General features: G+C 50.6%; 2 protein-coding genes across 2 annotated transcripts; both read right to left on the bottom strand.

Annotated features, from left to right (window-relative positions):
* Positions 1-2,408: 2,408 nt before the first annotated feature.
* LOC120698029 (WD repeat-containing protein 55-like) lies at positions 2,409-6,797 on the bottom strand. Its single transcript, XM_039981474.1, has 15 exons — positions 6,633-6,797; positions 6,485-6,517; positions 6,100-6,164; positions 5,796-5,883; positions 5,643-5,715; positions 4,948-5,054; positions 4,612-4,654; positions 4,396-4,452; positions 4,230-4,306; positions 3,591-3,636; positions 3,458-3,504; positions 3,284-3,357; positions 3,148-3,203; positions 2,935-3,073; positions 2,409-2,759 (listed from the first exon to the last, which is right to left on the bottom strand). The coding sequence occupies exons 1-15, from the start codon at positions 6,725-6,727 to the stop codon at positions 2,686-2,688; spliced, it is 1,074 nt and encodes a 357-aa protein (XP_039837408.1). The 5' UTR covers positions 6,728-6,797; the 3' UTR covers positions 2,409-2,685.
* A 5,665-nt stretch (positions 6,798-12,462) lies between these two features.
* LOC120698028 (receptor like protein 29-like) lies at positions 12,463-14,279 on the bottom strand. The gene has a single exon (XM_039981473.1). The coding sequence runs from the start codon at positions 14,262-14,264 to the stop codon at positions 12,654-12,656; it is 1,611 nt and encodes a 536-aa protein (XP_039837407.1). The 5' UTR covers positions 14,265-14,279; the 3' UTR covers positions 12,463-12,653.
* Between the last annotated feature and the right edge of the window lie 10,764 nt (positions 14,280-25,043).

Raw genomic sequence — 25,043 nt, 5'->3', positions numbered from 1 at the left:
ACCCACCGCCGACGCCGTTCCTCCCTAGCTCGCGGTCGTTCCTCCCTAGCTCGCGGCGAGCAGGGGCACAACCCCCTTTTGCCTCCCCCCTCCCCATCCTCGAGCTCGGCCCTCCCCGAAGGCGAGAGCCGCGAGCCACGCCGCCGCGGCGCGTGTGGGGGCCGCGAGCTCCGCCGTCGCCGCCTGCGTGGGAGCCGCGAGCGACGCCGCCGCGGCGCGTGTGGGGGTCGTGAGCTCCGCCACCGCCGCCTACGCGGGAGCCGCGAGCAACGCCGCTGCCGTCGTGCGTGCTGAGGAGGGGCTGCGTTGGCGTGGAGGTAGTGAAGAGATAGTGGGGGAGTTTGACGACCTCCTCCGCGGCCGCGCGGGTGAGGCCCGCAAGCTCCGTCGCCGCCGTACATGGCTCGCGAGTTCGACCGGCGAGCCAGGGGGCGGCCGCAAACTCCAGGGGCGGCGGTGAGCGCGAAGCCCGCGAGCTCCAGGGGGCAGCGACGTCCGCGAGCTCCAGGGGGCAGCGACGTCCGCGAGCTCCAGTGGAAGGCGAGGAAGCAGGGCAGCGGCGGCGAGCTCCGAGGCGAAGCAGGGGAGGTATTGGGAGAGAGAAAGAGAGAGAACAGGTGGCTGAAGGTAGAAAATAGTAATTTTAGAGGGGTTTTATGCATATATTCATTCCACATTGCGCCATATTAAGGGCTGTGGACCTAAATGGCACAACTTAACAAGTTCAGAATGCTAGATTTCGATTTTGTAAGTTCGTGGACTTAAGTGGCACCTCATGACAAATTCGAGGGCCGCTGGCGTATTTAACTCATTGTTTTTCCTTTTTCCCTTCTTTTTATATTTTCTCTCTTACTTTTTTATTTTCTTCTCTCTTCCTTATCTTCACATATCCCTTATCTGGTCAAGACTGTTGCTTGTTCCATGTCGCTGCTGCTCTGCCATGCGCTGCTTCGCTGCACTCCGCCGATGGCCCAGGTGTGCTGCTGCTGCTGGCGGCTCCCGCACCTCCGCCGCTGGCTGCCGCGTTGCTGCCGTTCTTTGTGGTTGCCGGCGCTACCTCCAAGTTGCGAGATGGAGCCACCCCTCCCGCAATCAGCTGCCTCCGCCTCCACCTCGTGCTCTCTCCGCCGGTGGCCTCCGCCTCCACCTCGCGCTCTCTCCGCCGGTGGCCTCCGCCTCCACCTCTCGAGGAGACGCAGCGCGCTAGCGGGGGGCAAAGGTGGCAGACAAGACGAAGGAGGTCACGGAGCCGCGCTGAGCTACTATTTCGTGGCTCCTCGCCCTCCGTTCCGCTCCAGTCAGCAGATTTCTCGGGGCTTCTACGCCAGAGCCATCCCCAAAAGCACTGTTTGGCACGACTCCTGTAAAAGCCGGTGTTGGAGCCGCTCAAGAAGTCCTCCCAAACAGGATCTCAATCTTGCCAAGTTAGCTGAGCTGTCATCGTGGCAGGTTGGTCGCGCCAACTTGACAAAAAAGACTAGTTTTTGAAATTTTAGATCCATACAAATTATTATTAAAATTTTAGATTAAAAAAGGTTAAAATTAAAAAAAAATCCGCGGAGATGCGTGCGCGGGGCTTTGGTGGGAACCTGATGGGGCCCGAGCGAGCGACCCGACACGTCGTCCGGGGGGCCGTGGGGGCGCGCGATTGGCTGTGCGCGCAGCAATAATTGGTTCCCCTCGCCGCTCGCGCGGCCTGTCTCTGCCTGGCTCCTGCGGTCCTGCCCCATGCCGGCCCGGCCTGCCTACCTACGAGACGCGCCAGCTTCACCTGACGCGTCACCGCTGCCTCGCGATTTCGCATCACACGACACGAACACGGTGATGCTCTCTCTACTCCTGCCGCTGGTCGGATGGACCTGCTCAACTTGCAGGAGAGTGCTGCCCTCAAAAAAAAAAAAGTTGCAGGAGAGTGCCGCGCTGCCGTCGCAGCAAAACATCCTTTGGCGGCTGGAGAGCATCAAAGTCGCCGTCCTGAAGCTGCTGTCGAGTCGAATGTGTATGCCCGATTCCGGCGGCTTTTATGGTTCGTTCCATGGCATTGCCAGGTTCAGACAGCACAGAACAAAGGGAGTTTCTGCAAACATTCGACGGCGGCATAGCGGCATTGCGCCCACGCGCGAAACTCTCCATCTGCGTTGGCGTGTGCCGTGCCACACCAGGGGACACACTCTTTGGTTCGGTCACAGTTGCTCCAGCGTGCACATCGAAGGAACCGACTGAAGCCTCTAGGCGAGTGCTTCACTTTGCTTCAAGCAATGAACTTCCATAGATTTCTTCTTTCATTCAAAAAAAAAAAACTTCCACAGATTTCAGACATCCAGTAGAGAACTGGCAGGGCATGTCCTATTCCTCCCAACATAGCCAAACTAGCGCATCGCGCCCAATTTGTTATGATTCAGGTCACAATCATCCAATACTCAGAAGCCTTTTTTACTGGAAAATCGTCAAAGCAATATACATGTGCAATGCATAACACAGCGAGGTCCTGTCTCCTGGAGATAAATCACAGCTTACTACTTCTACCTATAATGTTCCATCAGTCAATACACTTAGAAACAACATTTGACATGCCCCGCACTGGAAAATACCAAAACTGCAGTGGCAATCAAAGTTGCCCACTTGCACTCACGTACAGTAGCAAAAATAATACAACTCACAGCTTCTGCTTTGGGAGCATGGCGCTTATAAATCTGCAAAGAAATCTGATGCCGGTCTACTTGAACTCTGACCTTTGCCTGCCTTCTTACTCCTTGATCCTGAACACCACCCAGAATTGAGAAAATATGAAACAGCGTTCAGAGAAGAAATGTGAACAAAAGAAGTGGGGTCATCATGCTAGTGGTGCACAGCACAGTTCGATAGAGTTCTACCCCTCAAAAAAAAGTTCGATAGAGTTCTACCCCTCAAAAAAAAAGTTCGATAGAGTTCTACCTTTTGAAGAGGGAGGTGCCATGTCTACATCCATGCCGTCATCATTGTCGTCGTCATCACTACCATCGCTAGCAGACTCAACAGGTTCACCACCATTAACTACCTGTGAGCCATTCAAGAGCTCTTGCAAGTCCCATAGCTGCATACAAACAAGATGCCGAATCAGATTAATGCAAGGGCACACCTACAATGAGAGAGAGAAAGGATGGTCACCTTAAGCATTTTATCATGTGAAAGGCTTCCTAGATATTTCTTATCGTTTGAGAAAGCTGCATAGAGTAAATAAGTAATGAGGACATGCAGTTTTCCTTTTCCCACCAAATTTTACAAGCAAACGGGCGCAACATACCAAGGGACTCAATGGGATATTCTGAATGTTCAGCAAGTGGCTGTATTATCCTATTAGGTAAGATGCCCACTAATCTACACAAAGAACAGGGATTTCATGTTAGAACAGCAATTCAGACTAACAGTCTGAGAAGCAAGAAGTTGTTAATTCAAATTACAGTGATGAATTCCAAACCTGATCACACCATCTGATGCACCAGATATCAGAGTTTCTTCATCCAGCTAGAACAGAAATTACACTCATAATAAGAATTGATACGCAAATAAGGCAGAAATGACAGCTATCACAAGGATTGGGTCCCACAAACCTTCAGCATTGTATCCACAGACTGTGTGTGTCCCAGAAAGCGGTCACTAACCACAAAGTACATGTCAGTGAATAACTTTAGATCACATCGCTTGCGGAATTAATTGGTCTAAACCACAGAAAGTGCAAGAAGCAGATTTACGGCATCTCATAGTGGCATGATTAGAAAAATAAAAATGCTTATCAAGATCCTTCCGAGGATTTACTAATCAGTAACAGTCTCGGATTTACTAATCAGCAATAGTAATGATTGATGAATGAAAAGAGTTCAACAAAGTTGGCAATAGATCTTTGCAAATTGGAACACTGGAAGAAAGCGATTACACTTGATCCAATAAAGCCTGAACTAGTTAAATTACTTGTAAGAATAAAATGCTCCCAAAAATGATAATTACAATGATTATTAGAAAAAATATAGGCAGCAAACATATAAGCACTATTTAAGCATCAAAATGTGACACAACACCACATTCAGATAACTACTTTGATGGGTATCATGGCATAACACCAACAGCTACTGCTATAGAAGAAAGCTTATACTACACAAATAGCATTACAAAAATATATTTAGTTACTGAAGTTTTTATAAATGTGCCATTTCATTTCTGCAACTAGTGTTGAATGATGAAAATATGGTTACCTGCAATCATTAAAGTATCCCCATGAATATAATAACAGTGCTCCACTTGGAGTTCCACAAACAACCTTTTTACCGTTCTGAATCACAAAGAACCAGTTAAAATTCAATTATCATGACAACAGGATGAAATGTTGCTCAGCAAAAACTGTTTGACAAAAATAGCTACCTTCATTACCACCAAAGAAAGCAACTCATCTTCTGAAAATTCAGATTGTGATTTTACCTGGTAGTAAATTAGGTACAATTATGAGATTGTGCGGGAAGCCTACGGCACTGGGTACGCCCTTTTTATGAGATTGCCAGTTAACTTAATATACATCCTAAATTTAAAAGAAATTCAACACATAAGAAACATAGATGATGTACTCCAATAGCAACTCACTTTATTCCTACGCAGGTTGTTCACTGACAAAGTTCCATCCCCACTACAAGGAACAAAGAAGTGCAAGCCTTTGTTACAATATTATCATGCAAATAGTGCATGTCCATAAATCTGACATGCAAAATTGGGCAAGTAAGCGTTGTGAAATCCCATCAATTTTCTTAATAACTAGTACGAAGTAACAGTTATGTTCAGAACTAAGAACAGGAAGTGGTTATGGCTGCTTCATGACACAAAATGGGCAAGGACATAAGAGGATGGGTGATAATATTTAGTCTTCGCCATGCAGAAAACATGTCAACCGTCTTTGATCCATCTCGACTGCAGGAAATGTACCTTGTTGCCAGTATTTGATTTGAGTCGGCCACATAGGTCATATCTGAAATGTAATCTTCATGGACATGAAAAGTGTTGCAGCAAGAACGTTCCCGTGTATCCCACACCTAGAATTGAAAGGATGTGGATAAGGTGTCAGACTAAATCTTAACTAATAATGTTGATTGCATATAAAACAAATTTTAGCGACAGAAATTGTCATCTCATAAATGTCATGTCAATCCAAAAACTCCATTGAGTGGTTTGTTTAGACACAGATGTAGGAGAAAAATTTTGTAACAGACATTCCGATTTTATCTACCTACTCCCTCCGTCCTATGAAAGTGCAAACCTGTGTTTGAAAAAAAAATCCCACAAAGAGTGCAATCCTAGAATTGGATCTCAACTACCTGCCTAATTAAGTGATTAGATTTGATTTGCATGCCAAAACTAACGGCAAGGCCAACAAATTGAGGGCATGAGAGTCTTTTCACGCTACCACTAATCTGTCTGAGAAAACAAGAATTGCATTCTTCATGGGATGGACGGAGTAAGTATGATAATTGCTCGGCACAGGTACTGACTGTATTGTTATATATATAAGCTGGTTCATGCTTATTTTCATATATCCCCTAAATATCAATGTACTGAAGGAATATAATGAAACTCAACCATATTAGCACCTATACATTTTGGACCGATTCACTGATTCATACCTTAATGCAGCCTTCATCGTCACCTGTAGCAATTGTTGTTTCAGTAAGACAGATAAGGCGGTTTATGCCATCCCTAAAATCGAATTACAAGTGAGCCAACGTTTAGTTACAGAAATAAAATAAATAATAGCATGAAAAACTAACAAAACTCACTCGTGAGCATCCTCCAAGCGGGCAATGGCCTTGCCTGTTTCTACATCCGAAGCAAGAACTGAGCAATCAGCAGACCCCGACAAGATCACTGAACCAAACCATGACAGAAAGAAAACTATCAGGACATGGTTAGAGGACGTAAGTGTGTAGCAATATGTATTAAGGCGTGTTCCCCTCCCAATTAGTTCCAGATTGTAACTGTCAGCATAGTGCTACTAATTTTTCTGCATCATCTTCCAAGCTAACGAAGTAACAAGTTGGCAGGTATGACGGAATTCAATTACAGAAGGCAAGAAGTCATTACCTTTTCCTGAGTCCACAAAGCGAACAGCTCTGCATGACTCCTTGTGAGCTTTCACCGAAAACAACCTTAAGATCAAACAGAAATATACTTTGTGTTAGTCTAACAGATATGGAATTAACCTTCGAACTGTGTGATAGCAAAACCGCATTGACAAATACCCGAATCAAATAATGCACTAATCACATGAATTTTTCTGCCTTACTGCAGTTATTAATAGCAAGAGGTAGAAACTCCAAAGTTCTAGAAATTGTGGACAGCACCAACAAAAACCTAGGACACAAACAGATGCTAGAGGCAAAATAACACGCGGTGACGACTACAGTAAGGTGGAATTCCAAAGCGTAAAACCAACAAGTGCACGAGCAGCAAGATATTTCGTGAGTACCTCTCAGGCTCCGACTCCGGGCCGTAGCGAAACCTGCGAAACCAGCCAGATTGCAAGCGGTTACTTTGTGGCGGTAAGAGCAAGCTAAGCTAGAACAGGAAACTCGAAACGGGATAGGGTTTAAGGGTTCGCGGTACGGAGGGCGTACAGGCAGAGCTCGCCGGTGATGAGGGACGTGACGACGAGGGGGGCGGACGGGTGGAAGTCGAGGTCGAAGGGCATCTCCTCGTGGAGAACCTCCATCGCGGCGGCGGGCGGGGAGAGGCGGCGGGGCGGCGGGGAGGAGAGAGGGAGAGAGAGAACCGAGGGCGTCTCGGGCTATAAGGCCCAAGACAGGACAATGCGTTACAAAATTTTCAGATAGCTGGGCCAAACATTTTGTGAACGGGCTTCGCCAAAAAGTTTGGCCTAATTATTACTCCCGCTGAGGCCCAGTGAGCCCAACTGGTTCCATCATCTCGTTTGTTTCCTCTCCCACAAACAAGAAACCATTCATCTAAAATATTTATAATCCCAAAAAATCTATATTTTGTATTCCCTCCGTTCTAAAAAATGTAAATATCGCTTTATGAGAAATCAAACAATCTTAAATTTGAAAAAATTTATAAAAAACAGTAATAATATTTATATTACAAAATAAATATCATTAGATTTATCATGTATTATATGTTCATACTAAATTTATTTGGAGACATAAATATTATTAATTTTTTGTATAAATTTAGTCAAATTTAAGATTATTTGACTCCTCGGGAAATCAGATTTACATTTGTTTAGACGGAGGGAGTTTATGACTTATGAATTGGTCAGTGATTTCTTGTATCATTGCTGACTGGTTGTTCCCTGTTGTGACACGCGCGGAGGGAGACACTGGGCCATGAAAAGAATCGCGAGCTCCTCTGTGGAGTACTACTGTAGGTCTGGGTGTTGTCACCGCCCCAGTCAATGTCCGGGAACGTGAGGCGCGCCCGGCAGCTGCTCGGCTAGGGAGGTACGGCCGTACAAACAAACAGTGGCAGCGGCCATGACTCGGGTCTCAGGTGCCGTCAATCTCCGCTGCAAAAGGCCGGGCCATGGCCAAAGTTGCCGAACCACCCACCACATGACAAACATGCCGCGCGCAGCGTGCAGTGCAGTGCAGCGACGCAGCGTGTAGCATAGCATCAAAAGGCACACGAAACAAGACGGCGGCGGTCGGGATCGGCGGTCCTGCACGGAGCCTGATGAGCCCGTCCGCTGGCTGGCCGTGGCGGCCGGTGGCCAGTGGCCACAGCCACACCCCACACCCACACGACCCGCCCATCCGGCAGCGCGCCCCACGTGAGAGCAGCGCAGGCAGGCGGACCGGGCGCAGCGGCAAAGCCCCCCTGCGGCCCTGGCGCCAAGTACCAGCACACGCCCGTACGTCCCGCCTTTTGGTGCACACCTGCGCGACGGGAAGACTGCTGGCTGCGACCACCACCCTGCACGCCTGCCTGCCTGCCTGCCTGCCGTCTCCAACCCCTTTCCGACGCCCGCGCCGCGCCGCGCCGCGGTCCGCCCGCCCACCGGAGCACCGCGTGCGTCCTTCCTCGCGCGCCCGCCACACCAAGCGCGGCGCTTGGGGTCTTGAACGCGCCCGCCGACCGGGCCTCGCGCGGGCGCCGGCGCGCGGCAGGAGCTGGTGGGTGCCTGCCTGCCGGGCGGGCCGGCAGTCTCAGCGGCCGCCCCCTGCCCCGCGCGCAACAGTGCCGCACTGTACCTGCGCTCGCTTGCTTTCTTTTCTCGCGCTCGCGTCGCGCCTCTCCCTCCACCGCCCCGCAACCAGGGTGTCGTCTCGCACTCTCGCTCGCCGCCCCTTTTCGTCAAAGCGACAGCACAGCAGTGGGGCAGACACCGCGCGTGCGCTCGTGCTAGCGCCCCCGGCTCGATCGCGCCGCGGCAGCCGGCAGCGGCGCGCGTCCCCGTCCGTCTCGGCGCAACGCGTGCTAGTGTGCTACGGCGGTAGGAAAGGAGCGATGGCTGGCTGCCTCCGCCGGCCGCCGTGAACTGCCTGCCTGCCCGTGCCGGACCTGGGAGCCATTCTTTCAGTCCGTGTCACGGGCTCACGAACGTCACTGTAAAAAGAGCGGAACGCCAGCGACGTGCGTGCATGGCGTGCCGATGCCTTTGCTCGTCCGCTTCCTACCGGGCTGCTCGCGTGGCCGTGGAGTGTGAAATTCCGGAAAGGGCTCGCCTGACGCCTCGCTCGGACCACCGTGAAAAAGCTCGGAGCAGTAGATACTTTCCTTCTGGAACCAGAGCTCAGTAGCTGCCTAGCTGGCTTCCAGTTCCCTGGGGATTTCATTTTACCATTCTGTCCTCACAAAAAAATTTACTGTCTCAGAGTCGAAGAAGGTTCAAACAAAAAAAAACAATTGTAGGAGTTCTGATTCTGAGCCGTGGAAGTTCTGACAAAGCGTCGCCTCACCAATTTTTGGTACCGGCTAATGGCTACTCCTACGTAGGGTATCCAGCCGGCAGCTGTCCTGCAGGGACGGCGTGCAGACTGCAGGGATCATACCGCGAAGTGCTAACCTGCCATTTTCTTTCTCTGGGCCTGTGCTGTGAATCTACCTCGCTTCGAAGGCTTTCAGGTATTTTTCTCTCCTCCCGTTCTTTACGCGATCCTAATCCTCTCTCTAATTTGCGCCATGACCCTAGCGTGCAGCTGCCTGAATGCCTACCCAGTAGGCCAGTACGCTCACCTTGTCAGTATCCTATCCTGTCATTTCTCTTGTCAACAGTTCGTGTCGACTGCGACCAGATGAACCGGGACACCAATGATTGTACTTCAGGTCATTTCCATTCCTTACCAAACCTCGAGTTTAACCATTTTCTTTTCACCTTTGGTTTGTTTACTGTGCCAACTTTTGATTAAGCTTTTTAGAGAAAACGAACTAATGAAAAGTTTCAGTCATTCAGAAATTTGCATGCAAGCCTCAAGTCCCAGCTGCAAGAAAAAACATCAACGATTTTCCCTATTTGGTGATGACATACGAAAGAAGGCGGCGACAGGAGGCTTTGCTCGAAAGACGGTGTGGGCTGCTGCTGAAAACACATTGATCGGTAATCGGTTTCAACGCTTTCAAATATGAACCGTGTGAGGAGAGAGAGACAGACAGTTATCTGAATGGATTGTCCACGATAAGACTATCTAGGCGGTCTAAGCTCTTTTTTTTTTTTTTGCTTGACCTACATTGCACAAAATTGAAGTAATATAACATGAAGTTATTTTGTAAACCGGGATAAAAATAAACTAAAACCGGATAAAAACACTTATTTTAGATTCACCGCCTTTGGCTTCACTAGTAAAGCCGTTTTGGAGGAGCTCTCCTAAATGGCCCCTTAAACAGTGTAGCATTACGCCCAGTTTTGCTTCCCTCTCCTTACTTCGACGGTAAGTTTTGAGCAGCGCCCAAGGCAAGTGTCCAAATTCGCATGAAATAAATTCCTCTCTTGAGCAAATTCAAGGGAAATTACCTCCATTCGAACATACTAGTCTATCAACTCGTGCTCCCGCACGGGCTAGTTAGATATATCTAATAATTATCTATGTTACACTCTCTTTAGCCACACTACTACAGAAAACATTTTCCGAGGCGGTCAAAATCAGTTTTCCGAGACGAGCAGGAGAAACGCCTCCGAACAGACGTAACGGTAAATGGGGTATTAACCGAGACGGTTTGGTGCCCGCCTCAGTAAATCAAAAAAAAAAAGAGAAAAGCCCGGCGAGCCAATCACGGGCCTGCCGAGCCCATCGGCCGTCGCCGCCGCGTCCCGCTCCGGGCCGCCGCCGCGCCCCCCTCCACCGCCGAATCCGCACACGCCGGGGCAGGATCCGGCCTCCTCGAGGGCATCGTAGGCCTGCCGAGCCCATCTCGCCGCCACCGCCGGATCCTGACGTCGCTGCCGTGCGCCACTGCCGGATCTGAGAGAGGAGCTCGAGTTAGAGGGGCGGCGCGACGGAGGAGCTCGAGGTAGAGGACCGGCGTGGCGGAGCTCGAGGCCGACGTCCGCGTCCCCGTCGGATCGGGCCTCGGCACCGCCAGATCCAGCGCGAGGGGCCTCCGCATGCCGCCCCGCACGCACCGCGAGGGGCCGCCGCCCACCGCCCGTACACGCCGGTTGGGGCCACCGTACGCCGCGGCCGCATGGGGACGCTGCCCGCCGATGTTGCTCGCACGCGCGCCTCAATGCGCCGTGTGGGGCCTCGCTGCGCTGCCTGCATGGGCCGTCGCCCGCCGCCCACGCCCGCGAGGGGCAGCGCGCTAGGCTGCACCGCACGCACTGCGAGGGGCCACCGCCTCCGCTCGCACGGCCTCGAGCGCCGCCGATCGCCCGCCGCTCGCCCCTCCGCACGCCGCACGCCGGTCGCCGCTGGAGTGGAGGGAGAGAGAGAGTAGAGGAAGGAGAAGATGGAGGGTGGCCGGGAAGGGGAGCTGCGGGAGGGGAGGGAGGGAAGGGGAGCTAGGGGAGGGAGAGAGGGAGGCCGGGAAGGGAAGCTGCGGGAGTGGTGGCTGCTTGTGGGGTGGGTGAGTGGGTGGGTTAGGGTTTTAGTATGTTTATATACTTCTCTCAACAATCGGGCTCATTTGGGCTTAAACAGGGCTCGGCCCATTAACCGAGGCGGTTCATTATAACCTGCCCACCTCGAAAAATAGTAGACTAACCGAGGCGGTCATTTTAAAGCTGACCGTCTCGGTTAATTGATTTTGCGAGAAGATTTTTTTGTAACCGTCTCGGTTAATAAAAAATGACTGTCTCGGTTAATTGCAGGCATTAACCGAGGCGGGTTTTTTTCTGCCCGCCTTCGAGCCGATTTTTAAGTGCCTCGCAAAATAGAATTTTGTAGTAGTGCCAATTAAATATTCTAATTCAGTACTGTAAAGATACATATTTATCATTATGTAATTGTAATAAATGTGATAGATTTAGTTACTGACAATTTTTTCTCACTTTGCATCACACATTCATATATATATCCTTGATATGTATTTAATTGACACTTTATTTGAGCAATGTGAACAACATGAAAAATTGGTGTTCTTATCTCTTCTCTTATACATGAATATATGGTGACACACATTATAAATAATAACATAAATAATATATTAATAATGATAGAAATAGTAATTTAGAATTTTATATTAATGCGCTTCAAAATTTTATTATAATAATATAGTTTTGATTCAGATTTAGATTTATTTTAACTTTTTATTATGTTATATTGGATAATAGATATAAAAATTTAGGGGGTTATTTAATATTATTTTATAATGGCATAAGTGGGTAATTTACATGAAGATTAGGGGCTACTTTTGATTATTTTTTATAATGGCAGAGGTGGATAATTTAGATACATGTTTAGGGGTTACTTTAGTCTATTTTCATAATGGCAAAGATGAGTAATTTATTAGAAAAGAATAATAGATCCAATGGCTATTATGATTAGAGTTGCCAAATTGATGGCCGGATGTTTCTGTTTTTTGTGAGAATTTATAGGATTTCTCTATTTTTTTAGACTATCCACCTAGAATCCTAGATGGCTTCATCTGGAGGCTTCAAAAAACCTCCAATTAGTAATAGTAAGATTAGACGATTGCTTCAAATTTCCATTCCATGTTTTTTCACCATTTTTTCCGCTTCGAACTCAAAAAACCTCATGCTCTTGAGCCGGACGCATGCAGGAATATGAATACACAAAAGGCCTAACCCCAACTGATACGTTCGCCGAAGTCTGAAGACCGATGCAAAGGGCGGAGATACACAAAAGGCCTAACCCCAACTGATACGCACATTGTGACGGACTGACGGTCAGATTGGCGAAAGGAGAGAGTCCTATTGCCCACGTTGCTTTCGTTGACCACCGGGGCCCAGGACCACCGATCTTTACAAGTGAATGAATGAAGTGATCCGACAAAACCCACGTGTGCGCCAATCACCACCAACGCCCGTCCTAACCCGCCAGTCATCCCCTTGGAATTCTTGTCACAGAAAGAGTCACTGCCACACTCTCCCCGCACAATGAACATCGCAAGTTACGGGAAACGCAATTACGTACAGAAAATCAGGGATCAACGGATGCAGCTATGCAAGTTCAGAGCCAAACAATCGCATGCGCGCACGCCTGGGGATCAGAAAGAAGAGCTTAGAGCAGAAGGCAGCAGCACAGCGCTACGGCGGCGGGCCTGAGCAGCGCCGCTGGCCAGCGACCCCCCGTCACCTCTCCCCCGGCCGAGCTCCCCGCGGCGGCAGAGCTCTTGCGGGCAGCGTCGCCGGCGCAGACGCCGACGCCCACGTCCGGCACGACGGCCCCGTCGGCGACGCACAGCCCCGGGTTGCCGCTCAGGTCCAGGTTCCGCCCGAGCTGCCGCAGGAACGCGCCGTCGAACGGCACCACGCCGTCCAGCCCGTTCTTGCTCAGGTTCAGGTGGTACATCCGCTTCAGCCGGCTCAGCCCCGCCGGGATTTGCCCGGTCAGGTTGTTGTTCTCCAGCGACAGCGTCGTCAGGCTGGACAGGAGCCCGAAGGTCTCCGGTATCGAGCCTGAGAGGCCGGAGTTGGCCAGCCGGAGCTCCAGGAGCCGCGCGATGTTGCCCAGCTCGGGCGGCAGTGGCACGCCCATCGGGTTGTTCTCCATGATCAGGTACTGCAGGTCGCGGAGGTCGGAGAGGCCGGCGGGGAGGCGGCCGCGCAGCCCGTTGTTGCTTAACGCCAGGAAGGTGAGCGCTTTCAGGCGGGTGACGGTGGCCGGGACGCCGCCGGTGAGGTTGTTCGAGCTCAGGTCCAGCTTCTGCAGCTGGGTGAGCTCGCCGAGCCGGCTGGGGATGGGCCCGGAGAAGGAGTTGTAGCTGAGGTCGAGGCCGACCAGGCCACGCAGCTCGCCGAGCCGGCTCGGGATCGGGCCGGTGAGCGAGTTGTAGCTGAGGTCGAGGTGCACCAGGTTGGTGAGCTCGGCGAGGCCCTGCGGGACCTCGCCGCGGATGAGCGGGTTCTGCGACACGGTGAGCACCTGGAGCGACCTGATGCTGGCCAGCTGCGGCGGCAGCGTGCCGGACAGCGAGGGGTTGGAGCGGACGCTGAGCTGCTGCAGGCGGGACGCCGAGAGGTTGGCCGGCGGCGGCAGGGTGAAGGCGGTGATGGCGTCCGGGTTCTTGAAGCAGCCGACGAGGAACAGTGCCCGGAGCTCCGGCAGCGCGAACGCGCCGAGCGGGAACGTGGCCGTGTCCTTGCACGTCGGATTGGGCGGCACCCCGAAGTCGAGGCGCGCGACGTGCATCCGCGCCGCGGGCCCCCCGCCGCCGCCGGGCGCCGGCTTGCACTCGAGCCCCGGCCACGGCGAGCTGCAGGGGTCAGCGCCGGCGGCCTCGCGCCAGTTGCGGTCCGACGAGACGGCCTCCATGACGCGGAGAAGCGCCTCCCGCTCGGCGGGGTCCATGGCCGCGGCGGCCCGCAGGGAGAGGTGGAGGAGGAGGCACAGGGCGGTGGCCAGGGCCCTGGAGGATGAGGAGGAGGGTGCCGCCATGATGGCCGCGCCCTGCTGCGCGTTCGCGCGCGCGTGTGGCTCTGCCCCCCTGCCCCCGCTGCGCCCCGCTTCCCTCTGCTGCCGGCCGGGTGGTGGTGGACTGGGGGTGGCGGGCGGCCTCGGGTTTCGCTTTTGGGGGCCGGTCGATGGTTGTGGAGCGGGGGCGCGGGAGCGGGGAGGCAACGTTTCTGTCGAATGCGGGTGGCGGGGCCCCGCCTGCAGCCACAGGGGCATCTGACGTGACGAGACCGGGGTCCGCCTGTCCGTACAGAGGGGGAAACAGGCGCCATGTTTGGTTTAGGCCCTGTTTGGTTTATGTGTAGTACTACTAGCACACATTTCCCGAGAAAAGAATCTTCAATGCATGGAGTACTAAACGAAGTTTATTTGCAAAACCTTTTCACGGATGGGTGTAACTTTTCACGACGAATCTAATGATAGTAATTAATCGATGATTGGCTACAGTGATGCTACAGTAACCATCCTCGAATCGTGCGGTCAAAGACCTCATTAGGTTCGTCTCGCGAAGTAGAACACGGCTGTGGAGTTAGTTTTATAAATTACCTTTATTTAGCACCCTTAATTATTGGTCAAAATTTTTGTGCTACTTGTGCTAACCTAAACCAAACAGGGCCTTATATAGTGAAAAAAATTTCAAAAAAAGACGAATGCATGTATGCATGTAGTACTAAACGAAATTTATTTGCGAAATTTTTTTTATAGATGAGTGTAATTTTTCGAGACGAATCTAATGAATCAAGTTTCATCATGATTGGCTACAGTGATGCTACAGTGACCGGGTCTAATCATTCCCTAAACGTACAATTAAATGGCTCGTTAGCTAGAATAACTGCTACAGTATTATAGTTGTGGAGTGATTTTGTAATTAGACTTTATTTAATACCTCTAATTAATGGTCAAAGCTTAAAAAAGTTTTCATAAAAAATTTTCCTGGACAAACCAAATACGGCAGCGTGCGTGCGCCTGCTTGGCGATACACTGTTGCGATTTTTTTTTATATAATAGCAACTGTTGCAACTTGCGAGCAATTCATCCAGCTGCCGGAAGAGCCAGCTGACGAGCAGCCACATGCTCTGTTTTTTCCTCCTCCAAAAGACCAAAACAGTTAAAAAAAAACCCTCTCTTTTATCTGGATTTACTGGCTGGTTGCAGTAATCCTCGCGATCACGTATCGTCACCTCCGAAGCCGATTCAAATCAAACCCTCGCATTACATTGAAAAAAAATTGCTGCTCCGACCTTTTTTACCCATCTTGTGCCAGGCACGCGGTATGACCTCGCGGTCTCGCCGCTGCACCACCATGCGTCGCTCGGAGCCCTCCCTCTATCTCTGGCTCTCTGCTCGTATCGTACCCGCTGCCCGGGTACGATGCAGCTCGTGCGGTCTGCCTTTGACCCTTTGTCGTCTCCGGGCACGCACATCGTCAGTGCGCGCGCGACAAGCGGAGCTACAGAGACAGGCACTGTGCAACCTGAGTTGTTGACGGCCCAGGCAGAGCTGGTTACAACGCTTGAGGGTTGTAGCCTGTCCTGGGGGTACTTGCTTTGCTCGCCCTCGCTGAATTATTGGACCCTGGGAAGGAGGGCGCACGCAGAGGGGTCCGTCTCTGCAGGCGATCCATGACCGGCTCCACGCCGCGCGCTCCTGAGGCCTGATGAGGGGGCGAGCGGCGAGCCCCTCCACGGAGGTTGAACATTCCGGGCCTCAGCAGCAGCGCTGGGTGCTGGCAGCCATGCTTTTGGTTCGCAGGTGCGTGTTATGGATCACTTGAGCTCAGGCAAATGGAGCGCAATTATTTGATTGCTGGAGTTCCAGGTAGCCTTTGCTGCTTTGCACAATTGCACTGCGGGCGACGAGACTGGACACGCGCGCGCGCGCGCGCCCCCACACACAGAGAGAGAGAGAGAGAGAGAGAGCAGCGGCAGCCGGCGCGGGATGTACAGCGCCGGACAGTGGAAACTTTCCCAAACGAAACCCCGGCAAAAACTCCGAGTGGCAGAGCGAATCAGGAGAGGAGAGGGAGCGCCGGAGCCGGCGCCCGACGAGCCTTGCGATGCGGAGACGTGATCGGCGCACATGCGGATCCAGCCTCCATGGGGGCGGCGCACAGTGCGGGCTGCCGGCCGCCAGAGGCGTGCGTCGCGCCATCGCCCGTCGGCCACCCACGCCCATGTTCGGACAGGCGGGAGGCGCCGAGAGGCTCAGGAGCGACGAGCGCTCGTGTCGCCGCGCGGGCGCGAACGGAGAAGGGGGGCGGGGGGCATGTCCATTGATGCTCCGTCGCGCCACTCGCGCGTCGCGTGCGTGAGTGCGTCCGTGCGTGCATGGATGGATCCGTCCGAGCACTCCATCGGCAGGCGGCGGCACCTCCCAGGTGATGTGACGAAAGATACCTGACAGGCAGGGCACCCTCCGGCGCGGTGGTGGTGCTGGTGGAGAATGGAGACGATGGAGGCATGGAGCCAGGGGTAAAAGTTGACCGCAAAGCAGCGCGGCTGAGATGACCGATCGTCTCGCGCCCCTGGCTCGGTGCTCCGCCCCTCGCAAAGGCGACGGGCGCCATGTGCGCCGGAGGGACAGGGCGCCATGGGCGGCGGCTCGCTCCTGGTGGCGTCGCCAGCAGCGGATCGCCCTGCCCCACCCGCTCTGAACTTGCTTTTCCTCCCCAGATTTTCACCCAAAAATTTTCACCTCCCCTTTAAACACATGTACGAAGCACTAAATGTAATTAAATAACAAAACTAATTACACAGTTTGGATGTACATGACGAGACGAATCTTTTAAGACTAATTAGTGCATGATTAGCCATAAGTGCTACAGTAACCCCATATGTGCTAATGATGTGGTCAAAGGCCTCAAAAGATTCGCCTCGTGGTTTCCAAGTGAGTTCTGAAATTAGTTTTTTAATTAGTGTCCGAAAAGACCTCCCGACATCTGGTCAAACTATTAACGCGACATCCAATTTTTTTTGCTTGGAACTAAACGGCCCCTCAGAAAAACAAACGCTACCCTACCCTGAATCCCCACCCATCTTGTTCTTCAGAAAACAACGAGTTATCTAATACTGCACTGCCCCACTCTGACTCTGATCTGAAGGTGAGACATCGCAGATCCGGAGGCTCGCTCCCTCGCAGTCGCAGTCACGGCCTCACGGTTGGGCCATCATCGCGGGCGGGTAGACGCCACGCCACGGAACAGCGCAGCCCGGCCGCCGCCGCCCGTTCCGCCGCCTCCAAGCCGAAGTCCGGACTGCAAGCGGTGATCGATCGAGATCGTCTCTCAACTCAACTGAACCGCCCCGGGAATTGCTTCCTGCGCCGCTCGCCGCCGAGCCAGCCAGGGCACTGTTGCGCGGCGTGGCATGGCGCGTCGTGCATGTGACTCGGACAAGAGAGGCGCCGAGGAGGCATCGGAGAAGAGACCAGGCGCGGCTCGGCTCAGGCTTTTTACACGAAACGAAAGGCCTGCGGTGAACAGATACGCATCCATCAGGGTACTGGACCACGTAGGATACTGTAACATATAGCTGGGACTTGGGCCGTGCCGTTTTTTGGCGGGCCGTGGCATGATTATTTGGCACAACCCAAAGCATGGCACGGCACGAAATATTTTGGACCGTGCCGGCACAACACGAACACGAGGGCCGTGCCGTGCCTAGGATCTCATCACGACGGGCTGTATGGCACGACCCGCATTTTAGGTCGTGCTTGGGCCGGCACGGCACGAAAACAGCCCATCGACCAGTACGTAACCCTTGTTCTATTATAACAGTTAATTTTTCTTTCTAATTAACAGCAATCATGAAAGAAAATATTATTCATTTAAGAAAATCATGTAATTTTCATACCATCGATAGTTTATGTGCTTTCTAATTACAATAGTAGTATTTCTGTATCAATGCATATAAATTCACTTGCAAGTATTCAGAGGGCCGTGCTTGGGCTGGCATGGCACGAAGACGTGCCGGTGTGCCATGGGCCGTACTTAGGCTTGATAATAGACTTGTCGTGCCAGCATGGCACGTCACCATGTGCCGATCGTGTCTAAAAATCTAGACTCGACACGGCACAAGGCACAAAGAGGGCCGGGCCGGGCCGGCACGGAAGTCCCAGCTCTACTGTAACAGGTAGGGCTCGGGTTTACCTGCACAGATAGGAGCAACAATGACGCCGACCGACAGAAAGTGAACAGGCTATATACACATACCTGATGCCTGCCCTTATATTTGGCCATGTGTCAAGAACATCCCCGCTGTACGAAATGGAGGTTGCTCTGAAAGGAGGTTTCACTGGAATAGAATGTCGAAGCAGCTGCGTCTCATGAATGAAAAGAAGAAAGAAAAAAACAAGAAAGGGCAGGAGTGACAAGTCGACGGCTGAAACTGTAGTGGACACGAGATGTGGGGGTTTACTGTAGGTGCGTGAATGGCAATTCATTTGGGCAAGGCAATGTGAATATGATACACAAGGTTATTGCAGACATGCTAGAAGCGACAGGACAGTTTTTTACCCACAAAAGAACAAAACGAAGGCCTGGCAGGAAAAGAGTTGCAGGGATGCCACCCGATTGGCAACTGATCATTGTAGAACACAGATCATTATACTGTACTGTATGATGTGAATCACGGAGATTACAACGCTTTGGATTATGAAGCGCAAGCCACTACTGCATCTGAATATCTGTGTGTTTCTTCCCGTCACCATTCCTTGGTCGATTGGAGCACTCGCCAAGTCTGAAGGAACTAGACATATCAGATAACCACAGCTGACTGTTGTGAATTGGGTAATCTAACAGGTCTGTTTGTCTGGCGGTCCGAGTGCAGCCGGTGTTTTAGACGAAGCCCAATTTCGATCACGTCTATATTCGCGGTCCAACTTGGGCTCTTCAAGCCGCGGTTTTTTCTTTTTTTATATTTAAAAAAATAAAATTTCAAAAATATATATCCGTTTTGAAATATTTCAAAAATATACCCCGGTCGCCCTCCCATAGGGCGACAGGCCCAATGTGTAATTTTTTTTTTCAAATTTGCAACGAAGTCCCTGGAGAAAAAAAACAAGCCCTGTCGCCCGTTGGGGGGGGGGGGGGCGACAGGGGCCTGTCGCCCGGCCCACGGGCGACCGCCGCTGGGCCCGGCCCACAGTCGCGGCAGGGGGCTGTCGCCCCTCCCCCCCCCCCCCCGCGGGCGACCGGGGTCTCCCCCCTTATAAAAGCCCCAGCCCTCCCCTCCTCATTTGAGCCCGAAAATTCCACCAAAAATCCAGAAAAAAAGAGAGGAGTGAGGAGAAGGAAAGCGGCGAAGCCCTGCCGGATTCAGCACTTGTGATCTGCAGGTTAGTACATTTAGTTTAAATATTGTTATATTTAAGTACTACGTATTTAAATATGAGTAATTTAATTTAATTAGTGCTATAGTGGATCCATTTAAGTAGGAGTTCAATGATACTTTAGTTTGTAGTTACGTAGTAGTAAATTAGTTTAGAAAATTAGTTCTACGCATTTATTATTATAATTGCAGTGCTATTAGAGACATGTTTATAAATTAATTATGATTTAGAATAGAATTTGGCATATGCAGTATAGAATTCGAGAGTCATCACGTAGTTATGAATACTTATACGTTGTAGTTGAATTCCATACTTAGTTTTTACGGATTATTGAATAAGGTAGTGAAGTAAAGAGTATAACTCGATAAGTATTATGTGATATACAGATATGTCGAGCAAAATGCAGTTTCAAGTATTTTATGGTGAATACAATGTTATGTATGGGCCAAATGGAGTAGATCTTTCTGTCTTTAAGCGCACATCTAGCGGCATAGATAAACCTCTGGAAAGGAGTTTTGGTTCCATATGTAAGTGGCTGCAGCGTGGGTTCCATGTTGATCCGTTGACACATGTGATCACTGTCCAGTCTCTTGTTAATTGGGAGGTAGAAAGTGAATTATGAGAATTAATGATGATACACAGCACTGATGACTGGCAGAAGTACATGCAAGCAGCTCTAGAGCGTGGGTGGCCTCTGGCCATTCTTGTTCAAATCCGGGAGAAGACACAAAATGAAATCCAACATTGTGCAGATCAAGGAACTCCGAGTATTCGAAGAGAGACCAATTATGTTGAGCAAGATGAGTCAGAAGAGATAGAGAACCAAAACATGGGACCACAGGGCCTTGCTGATGAGGGAGAGAGGATACATAGCATTGTGGACGAGATGGAGGCAGAAGACCAAACCGCAATAGAGATGGAAGAATATGAGGACTCATCTGATGACGAGCAGTACTCATTGCCAAAAGAGTGGAAAGAGCATGGTTTTGGCAGTCATATCGCAGAAGATGTACGAAATCAGGAGTGGGAGTACAGAGGGAATGAGGTAGTGCAAGGTGCAACATATCCAAACATTGAAGCCGTAAAAGATGCTGTGAGACTATGGGCAATCTCATTGAAACGAGAATTCAGAGTCGTGAAGTCTGGCAGTAAAGAATATGAGGTGAAGTGTGTGAATGCTGGATGTCCATGGCGAGTACATGCATTCAAGGGAAAATGGAAGTCAAACTGGAAATGTTCCATTGTCACAGAGCACACTTGTTTGCTGTCATAAGTTATTCCCTCGCATCGCAATATATCATGCGACTTTGTTGCAAAGCAAATGTATGGGTTTATTATGGACAATCTAAATTATGAGCCAAAAATGATTATTCGACACATTGAGCAGACTTACCAGTACACCATCAGTTATTTGAAGGCATGGCGGGCTAAACAAAGGGTGTTCGAGATGCGGTTCGGCACATACGAGGCATCATATGATAACCTACCTCGTATGTTATCCCAGGTTGCTGCTAGAAATCCTGGAAGCTTTTATGACACATACCTTTTACCAGCCGTGACTAGGGGACAAAGAATTATGCAACGAGCCTTCTTTTGCATAGGTGCTTCTGTTAGAGCATTTCAGTTTTGTCTTCCGGTGATCTGCATTGATGGCACATTTTTGACTGGAAGGTATAAAGGTCAGATACTCACCGCAATCGGTGTAGATTGCAACAACCAAATTGTTCCGCTCGCATTTGCATTTGTTGAGAATGAAAACATAGACAGTTGGTATTGGTTCCTTGAACGAGTGAAGAATCATGTTGTTGCTGCACGTCCAGATGTGTGCCTTATTAGTGATAGGCATGCAGGTATTCTGCAATCAATACTGAAATTGCAACGTGGAACTGCGACAACGCCTCCATTATGGCCTGATGTCCAAAACAGGTGGTGCATTAGGCATATGGTTGCAAACTTCTATGAACACTTCAAGAACAAGGATCTTAAGAACCTGTTTAAGAGGTTGTGCACCCAAAATCAACAGAGAAAATTCAATGCATTATGGCAGATGCTTGATCAGTTGACTGCAGATCTAGTGAAGGTAAGGGCATCAGGAGCAGGCACGAGTCAGGCTGCAGAGGCTAGGGATTCAATTGAGAAGCCATTTTCACACTGGATTCGAGGTGCACCTAAGGAGAAATGGTCAATCCTTTATGATACCAACGGAATACGGTATGGTATTCAGACAACAAACCATGCAGAGTGTTTCAATATGGTTATGCGTTCTTGTCGTGCCTTTCCACTTGTGGGAATTGTTGAGTTCATCATGGGTGCATGAAGTATTTCAGAGAGCGTTACACGGCTGCAAGCATAAACATCAGCAACCCCCAAATTCAGTTTTGCAAAAAAGTGACACAATATATGTAAGAGAAGATTGAAAAGGCAAAACTGCACCGCGTCATATCCACAGGTACAATGGAGCATAGATTTGAGGTTCTATGTAAGGATAGAAGTGGTCGTGATATCCGTAGAGATAGAGTGGTAGAGGAGAGTTTGATTACAGTTGATGGCAAAGCATTCTGCTCCTGCATGAAGCCTAAGTTATTGCATATGCCATGCTCCCATCTCATTGCGGCATGTGCAGAGTCTGCGTTACAGCCAGGACTATTTGTTTCACCGTACTTCAGCAAGGAAGCAGCTGTATCCACATGGGGACATGAGGTATACGGGATTGGAATTGTGGGGCCTTTCACTCAGGATAATGAGAATAAGATGTTTATTCCTGATCCAGCCACTAAGAAAGGCAAAGGCCGCCGTCAGACACGTCGTATTCGGAATGGTATAGACGAGTCGGAAGCAAGCAAGGCACAAAAGCGTTGCAGCCAATGTGGATCATTGAGTCACAACTACAAGAAGTTTCCTCAGAATGCACTTCACGATGCTGCTGACGTCGGTCCTTCCGAAAATCCTAGAGATGGAGCACCTCCTACGTTCAGACGAGCATCGGCGAGAATTGCTCGTGGAAGGCATTCGGTGTCATGATCCACAATTGTATTTCATTATTTGTAATATGTAGTAATGAAATATGGCAGGTATGTAATAAAGTATTATTGTATTTATGTGTCCAGTTTGTATGAAATATATTTTTACCTATGTGTTCTCATATATTTTTGAATGCAGGTATGGAGATGGACTCCTTGCTAGACCCAGTGATCGACTCGAGCCACAGGTCTTACTTTGCAGCTGTTGAGCACCGAGCCCTAGAGGTGCTACGTCCTCGTCCAACCGGCGAGGCGATCTCTATACACCACGATTGGTGTGATCGGTATGTAATGAAATATTATTGTTTATCACTTTTGTATTCGCCGGTATTCCTTTGTTTCGACATTTTTTGTTTTTTTGCAGGTTACGTGAAGCCGGCCTACTGACTCTGAGCCGTCTTGTCGAGGTTGGGCCTATTCAGCTCGACCGATCCCTCCTGACGGCGCTCATTGACAGATGGAGGTCGGAGACACATACGTTCCACCTCCCGTGTGGGGAGATGACTCCTACGCTGCAGGACGTGGCCTACCTCCTCGGCCTCCCTATCGTCGGGGAGGCTGTAGGTCCGCGTGTGGTGGCGGCCTCGTGGAAGGATGAGCTGGAGGCCCGTTTTGCCCTGGTTGACCGCGTGGACGAAGCAGGTCCGATCAACCCGCACCCGCGAGCAGCAGGTCCTTCGAAGACCTGGTTCCTACAGTTTACAGTACGTATTCATTGCATATATAAATTTAATTGTTACAATTCACATGTTCCATTGCCAATTGAAACCATTAATCTTAATTGTTTATGCAGCCTGCTTTGTTGGCTGCGGATGCCGACGAGTACAGTGTGACCAGATCGCTGGAGGCGTACCTACTTTGGTTGTTTGGTTACATCATGTTCAACAACACTCATGGCAACTCGGTCGATAGGATTCTCCTTCCGTATGCACGGGAGATTGCGGATGGGGACGAGGACGTACCGCCCTACAGCTGGGGTGAGGCGGTACTTGCAGCCACTTACCGTGGACTCTGCGATGGGTGCATGAAGACACATGGGAACACTATCCTGTCAGGGTGTCCACTACTGCTACAGCTTTGGTCGTACGAGAGGCTAGCCGTTGTTCGCCCCTTGGTCAGCCACGAGTCTTACCACGGGGGCATGTACGGCGACGAGGAGGACGAGAGGCCCACTATGGGAACTATCTGGATCTGGCGTCAGGTATGTTCGGAACAAACCTAATTTTGTTATTCATTGTTACATGATGTATTAGCGCAATTTTAATTTTACTTATTCGGAATGCAGAGGTCCTGGGCACATGCGCGGGTTTAACGCGCATATCCTGAGTTTGTTTCGGAGCTCGACATGCTGACGCCCGAGGACGTTGTCTGGGAGCCTTACAGCCCAGAGGCTGTGGCTACCCGTGCACCAGCAGGCCTGTCTTCGCACTGCTCTGCGAATGCGAGCCTGTGGCTTACTTCCGCCGTCCTGGTTTATGACATCGCGGTTGAGGCATATTGCCCCTGGAGAGTCAGGAGACAGTTTGGGCAGCGCCAGGAGTTTCCGGTGCCCACCGCGTTGGAGCGTGTCAGTCGCCAGGACCACAGGTAATTATGAATGAACTTGGCTCATACATTCGTGTTGAATCTAACGATTCTTCGTGGTCCACTTTGTAGGTTGTCAAGGAGTGGCTTGCCGTGCTCTGATGATTGGCTCACCAAGATCCAGCCGTGGGTGGACCAATGGGAACAGACAGATGAGCACTTGGTCCATCCAACAGGACCACACATAGATAGCTCCTTTAGGGCTTACCTCACCTGGTACTTACCCCGGACTCGGGCTCGTCTGGTTTTTGTTGACACTCACCCGCAGCCACACCAGGCGAGGCCTCAGGATGGCTATGCCCGGCACCACGTGGAGGCACTAGCTGGCGCGGTGAGTCTCTTGATCATATTTGCATATATAATCAAATTCATAAGATAATTCATGTGTTTGTAACTTTACTGAATTGATGCAGCTTCGCCTTTGCAACATGATGGAGACGGACTGCTCGACTTACCTGACGAGGGTACGTGCCGGATCCCCAATGACCCAGTTTGAGCAGACAGAGGCATGGTCGAGGCAGCGTGATCAGTTGCGTCAGGTAGCGCACAACTTCGGAAGCCGTGTGCAGTACGAAGACAGCCACGGGTCGTCTCAGGCCTCGTCGTCGTTCCCGTGTCCGTCGACCATGCACGGGCCGACGTCGCAGTTCTTCCCAAGTGCAGGTAACGTACATATCTCTTTAAAATTACATCAAATGTTCCTACATATTTACTAATATCACATACAGGATACGATCCAGCTACTGCGTTCGGCCATACTGGAATGTTTAGAGGGACAGCACCAGTTGGCGGACCGTATCCAGGGATGGTACCGGGGCCACAGATACCGGCCTACACAGGTTAATTTATGTTTCGTATTTCGGTTTCTACATGTCATTACGAAATATACGAGCATACGCTAACATCCACATTTTTTGCGTAGGATTCTACCCCGATGCGGGCGCCGGACCTTCTTCTTCCTCCTTTCGACCAGATAACGAGATATTCACCTTAGACGACTTCGACAGCTTGAGTCCAGAAGAGCCTGCCGCGCAAGGTGACCCCGATGTCTTGGGGTATTCAC

This window comes from Panicum virgatum, chromosome 3K, assembly GCF_016808335.1.
Source record: "Panicum virgatum strain AP13 chromosome 3K, P.virgatum_v5, whole genome shotgun sequence".
In the NCBI taxonomy this organism is placed as follows: Eukaryota; Viridiplantae; Streptophyta; class Magnoliopsida; order Poales; family Poaceae; genus Panicum; species Panicum virgatum.
Note: the sequence above shows the minus strand (reverse complement) of the source record. Positions and strands in the feature narration are given on the sequence as shown.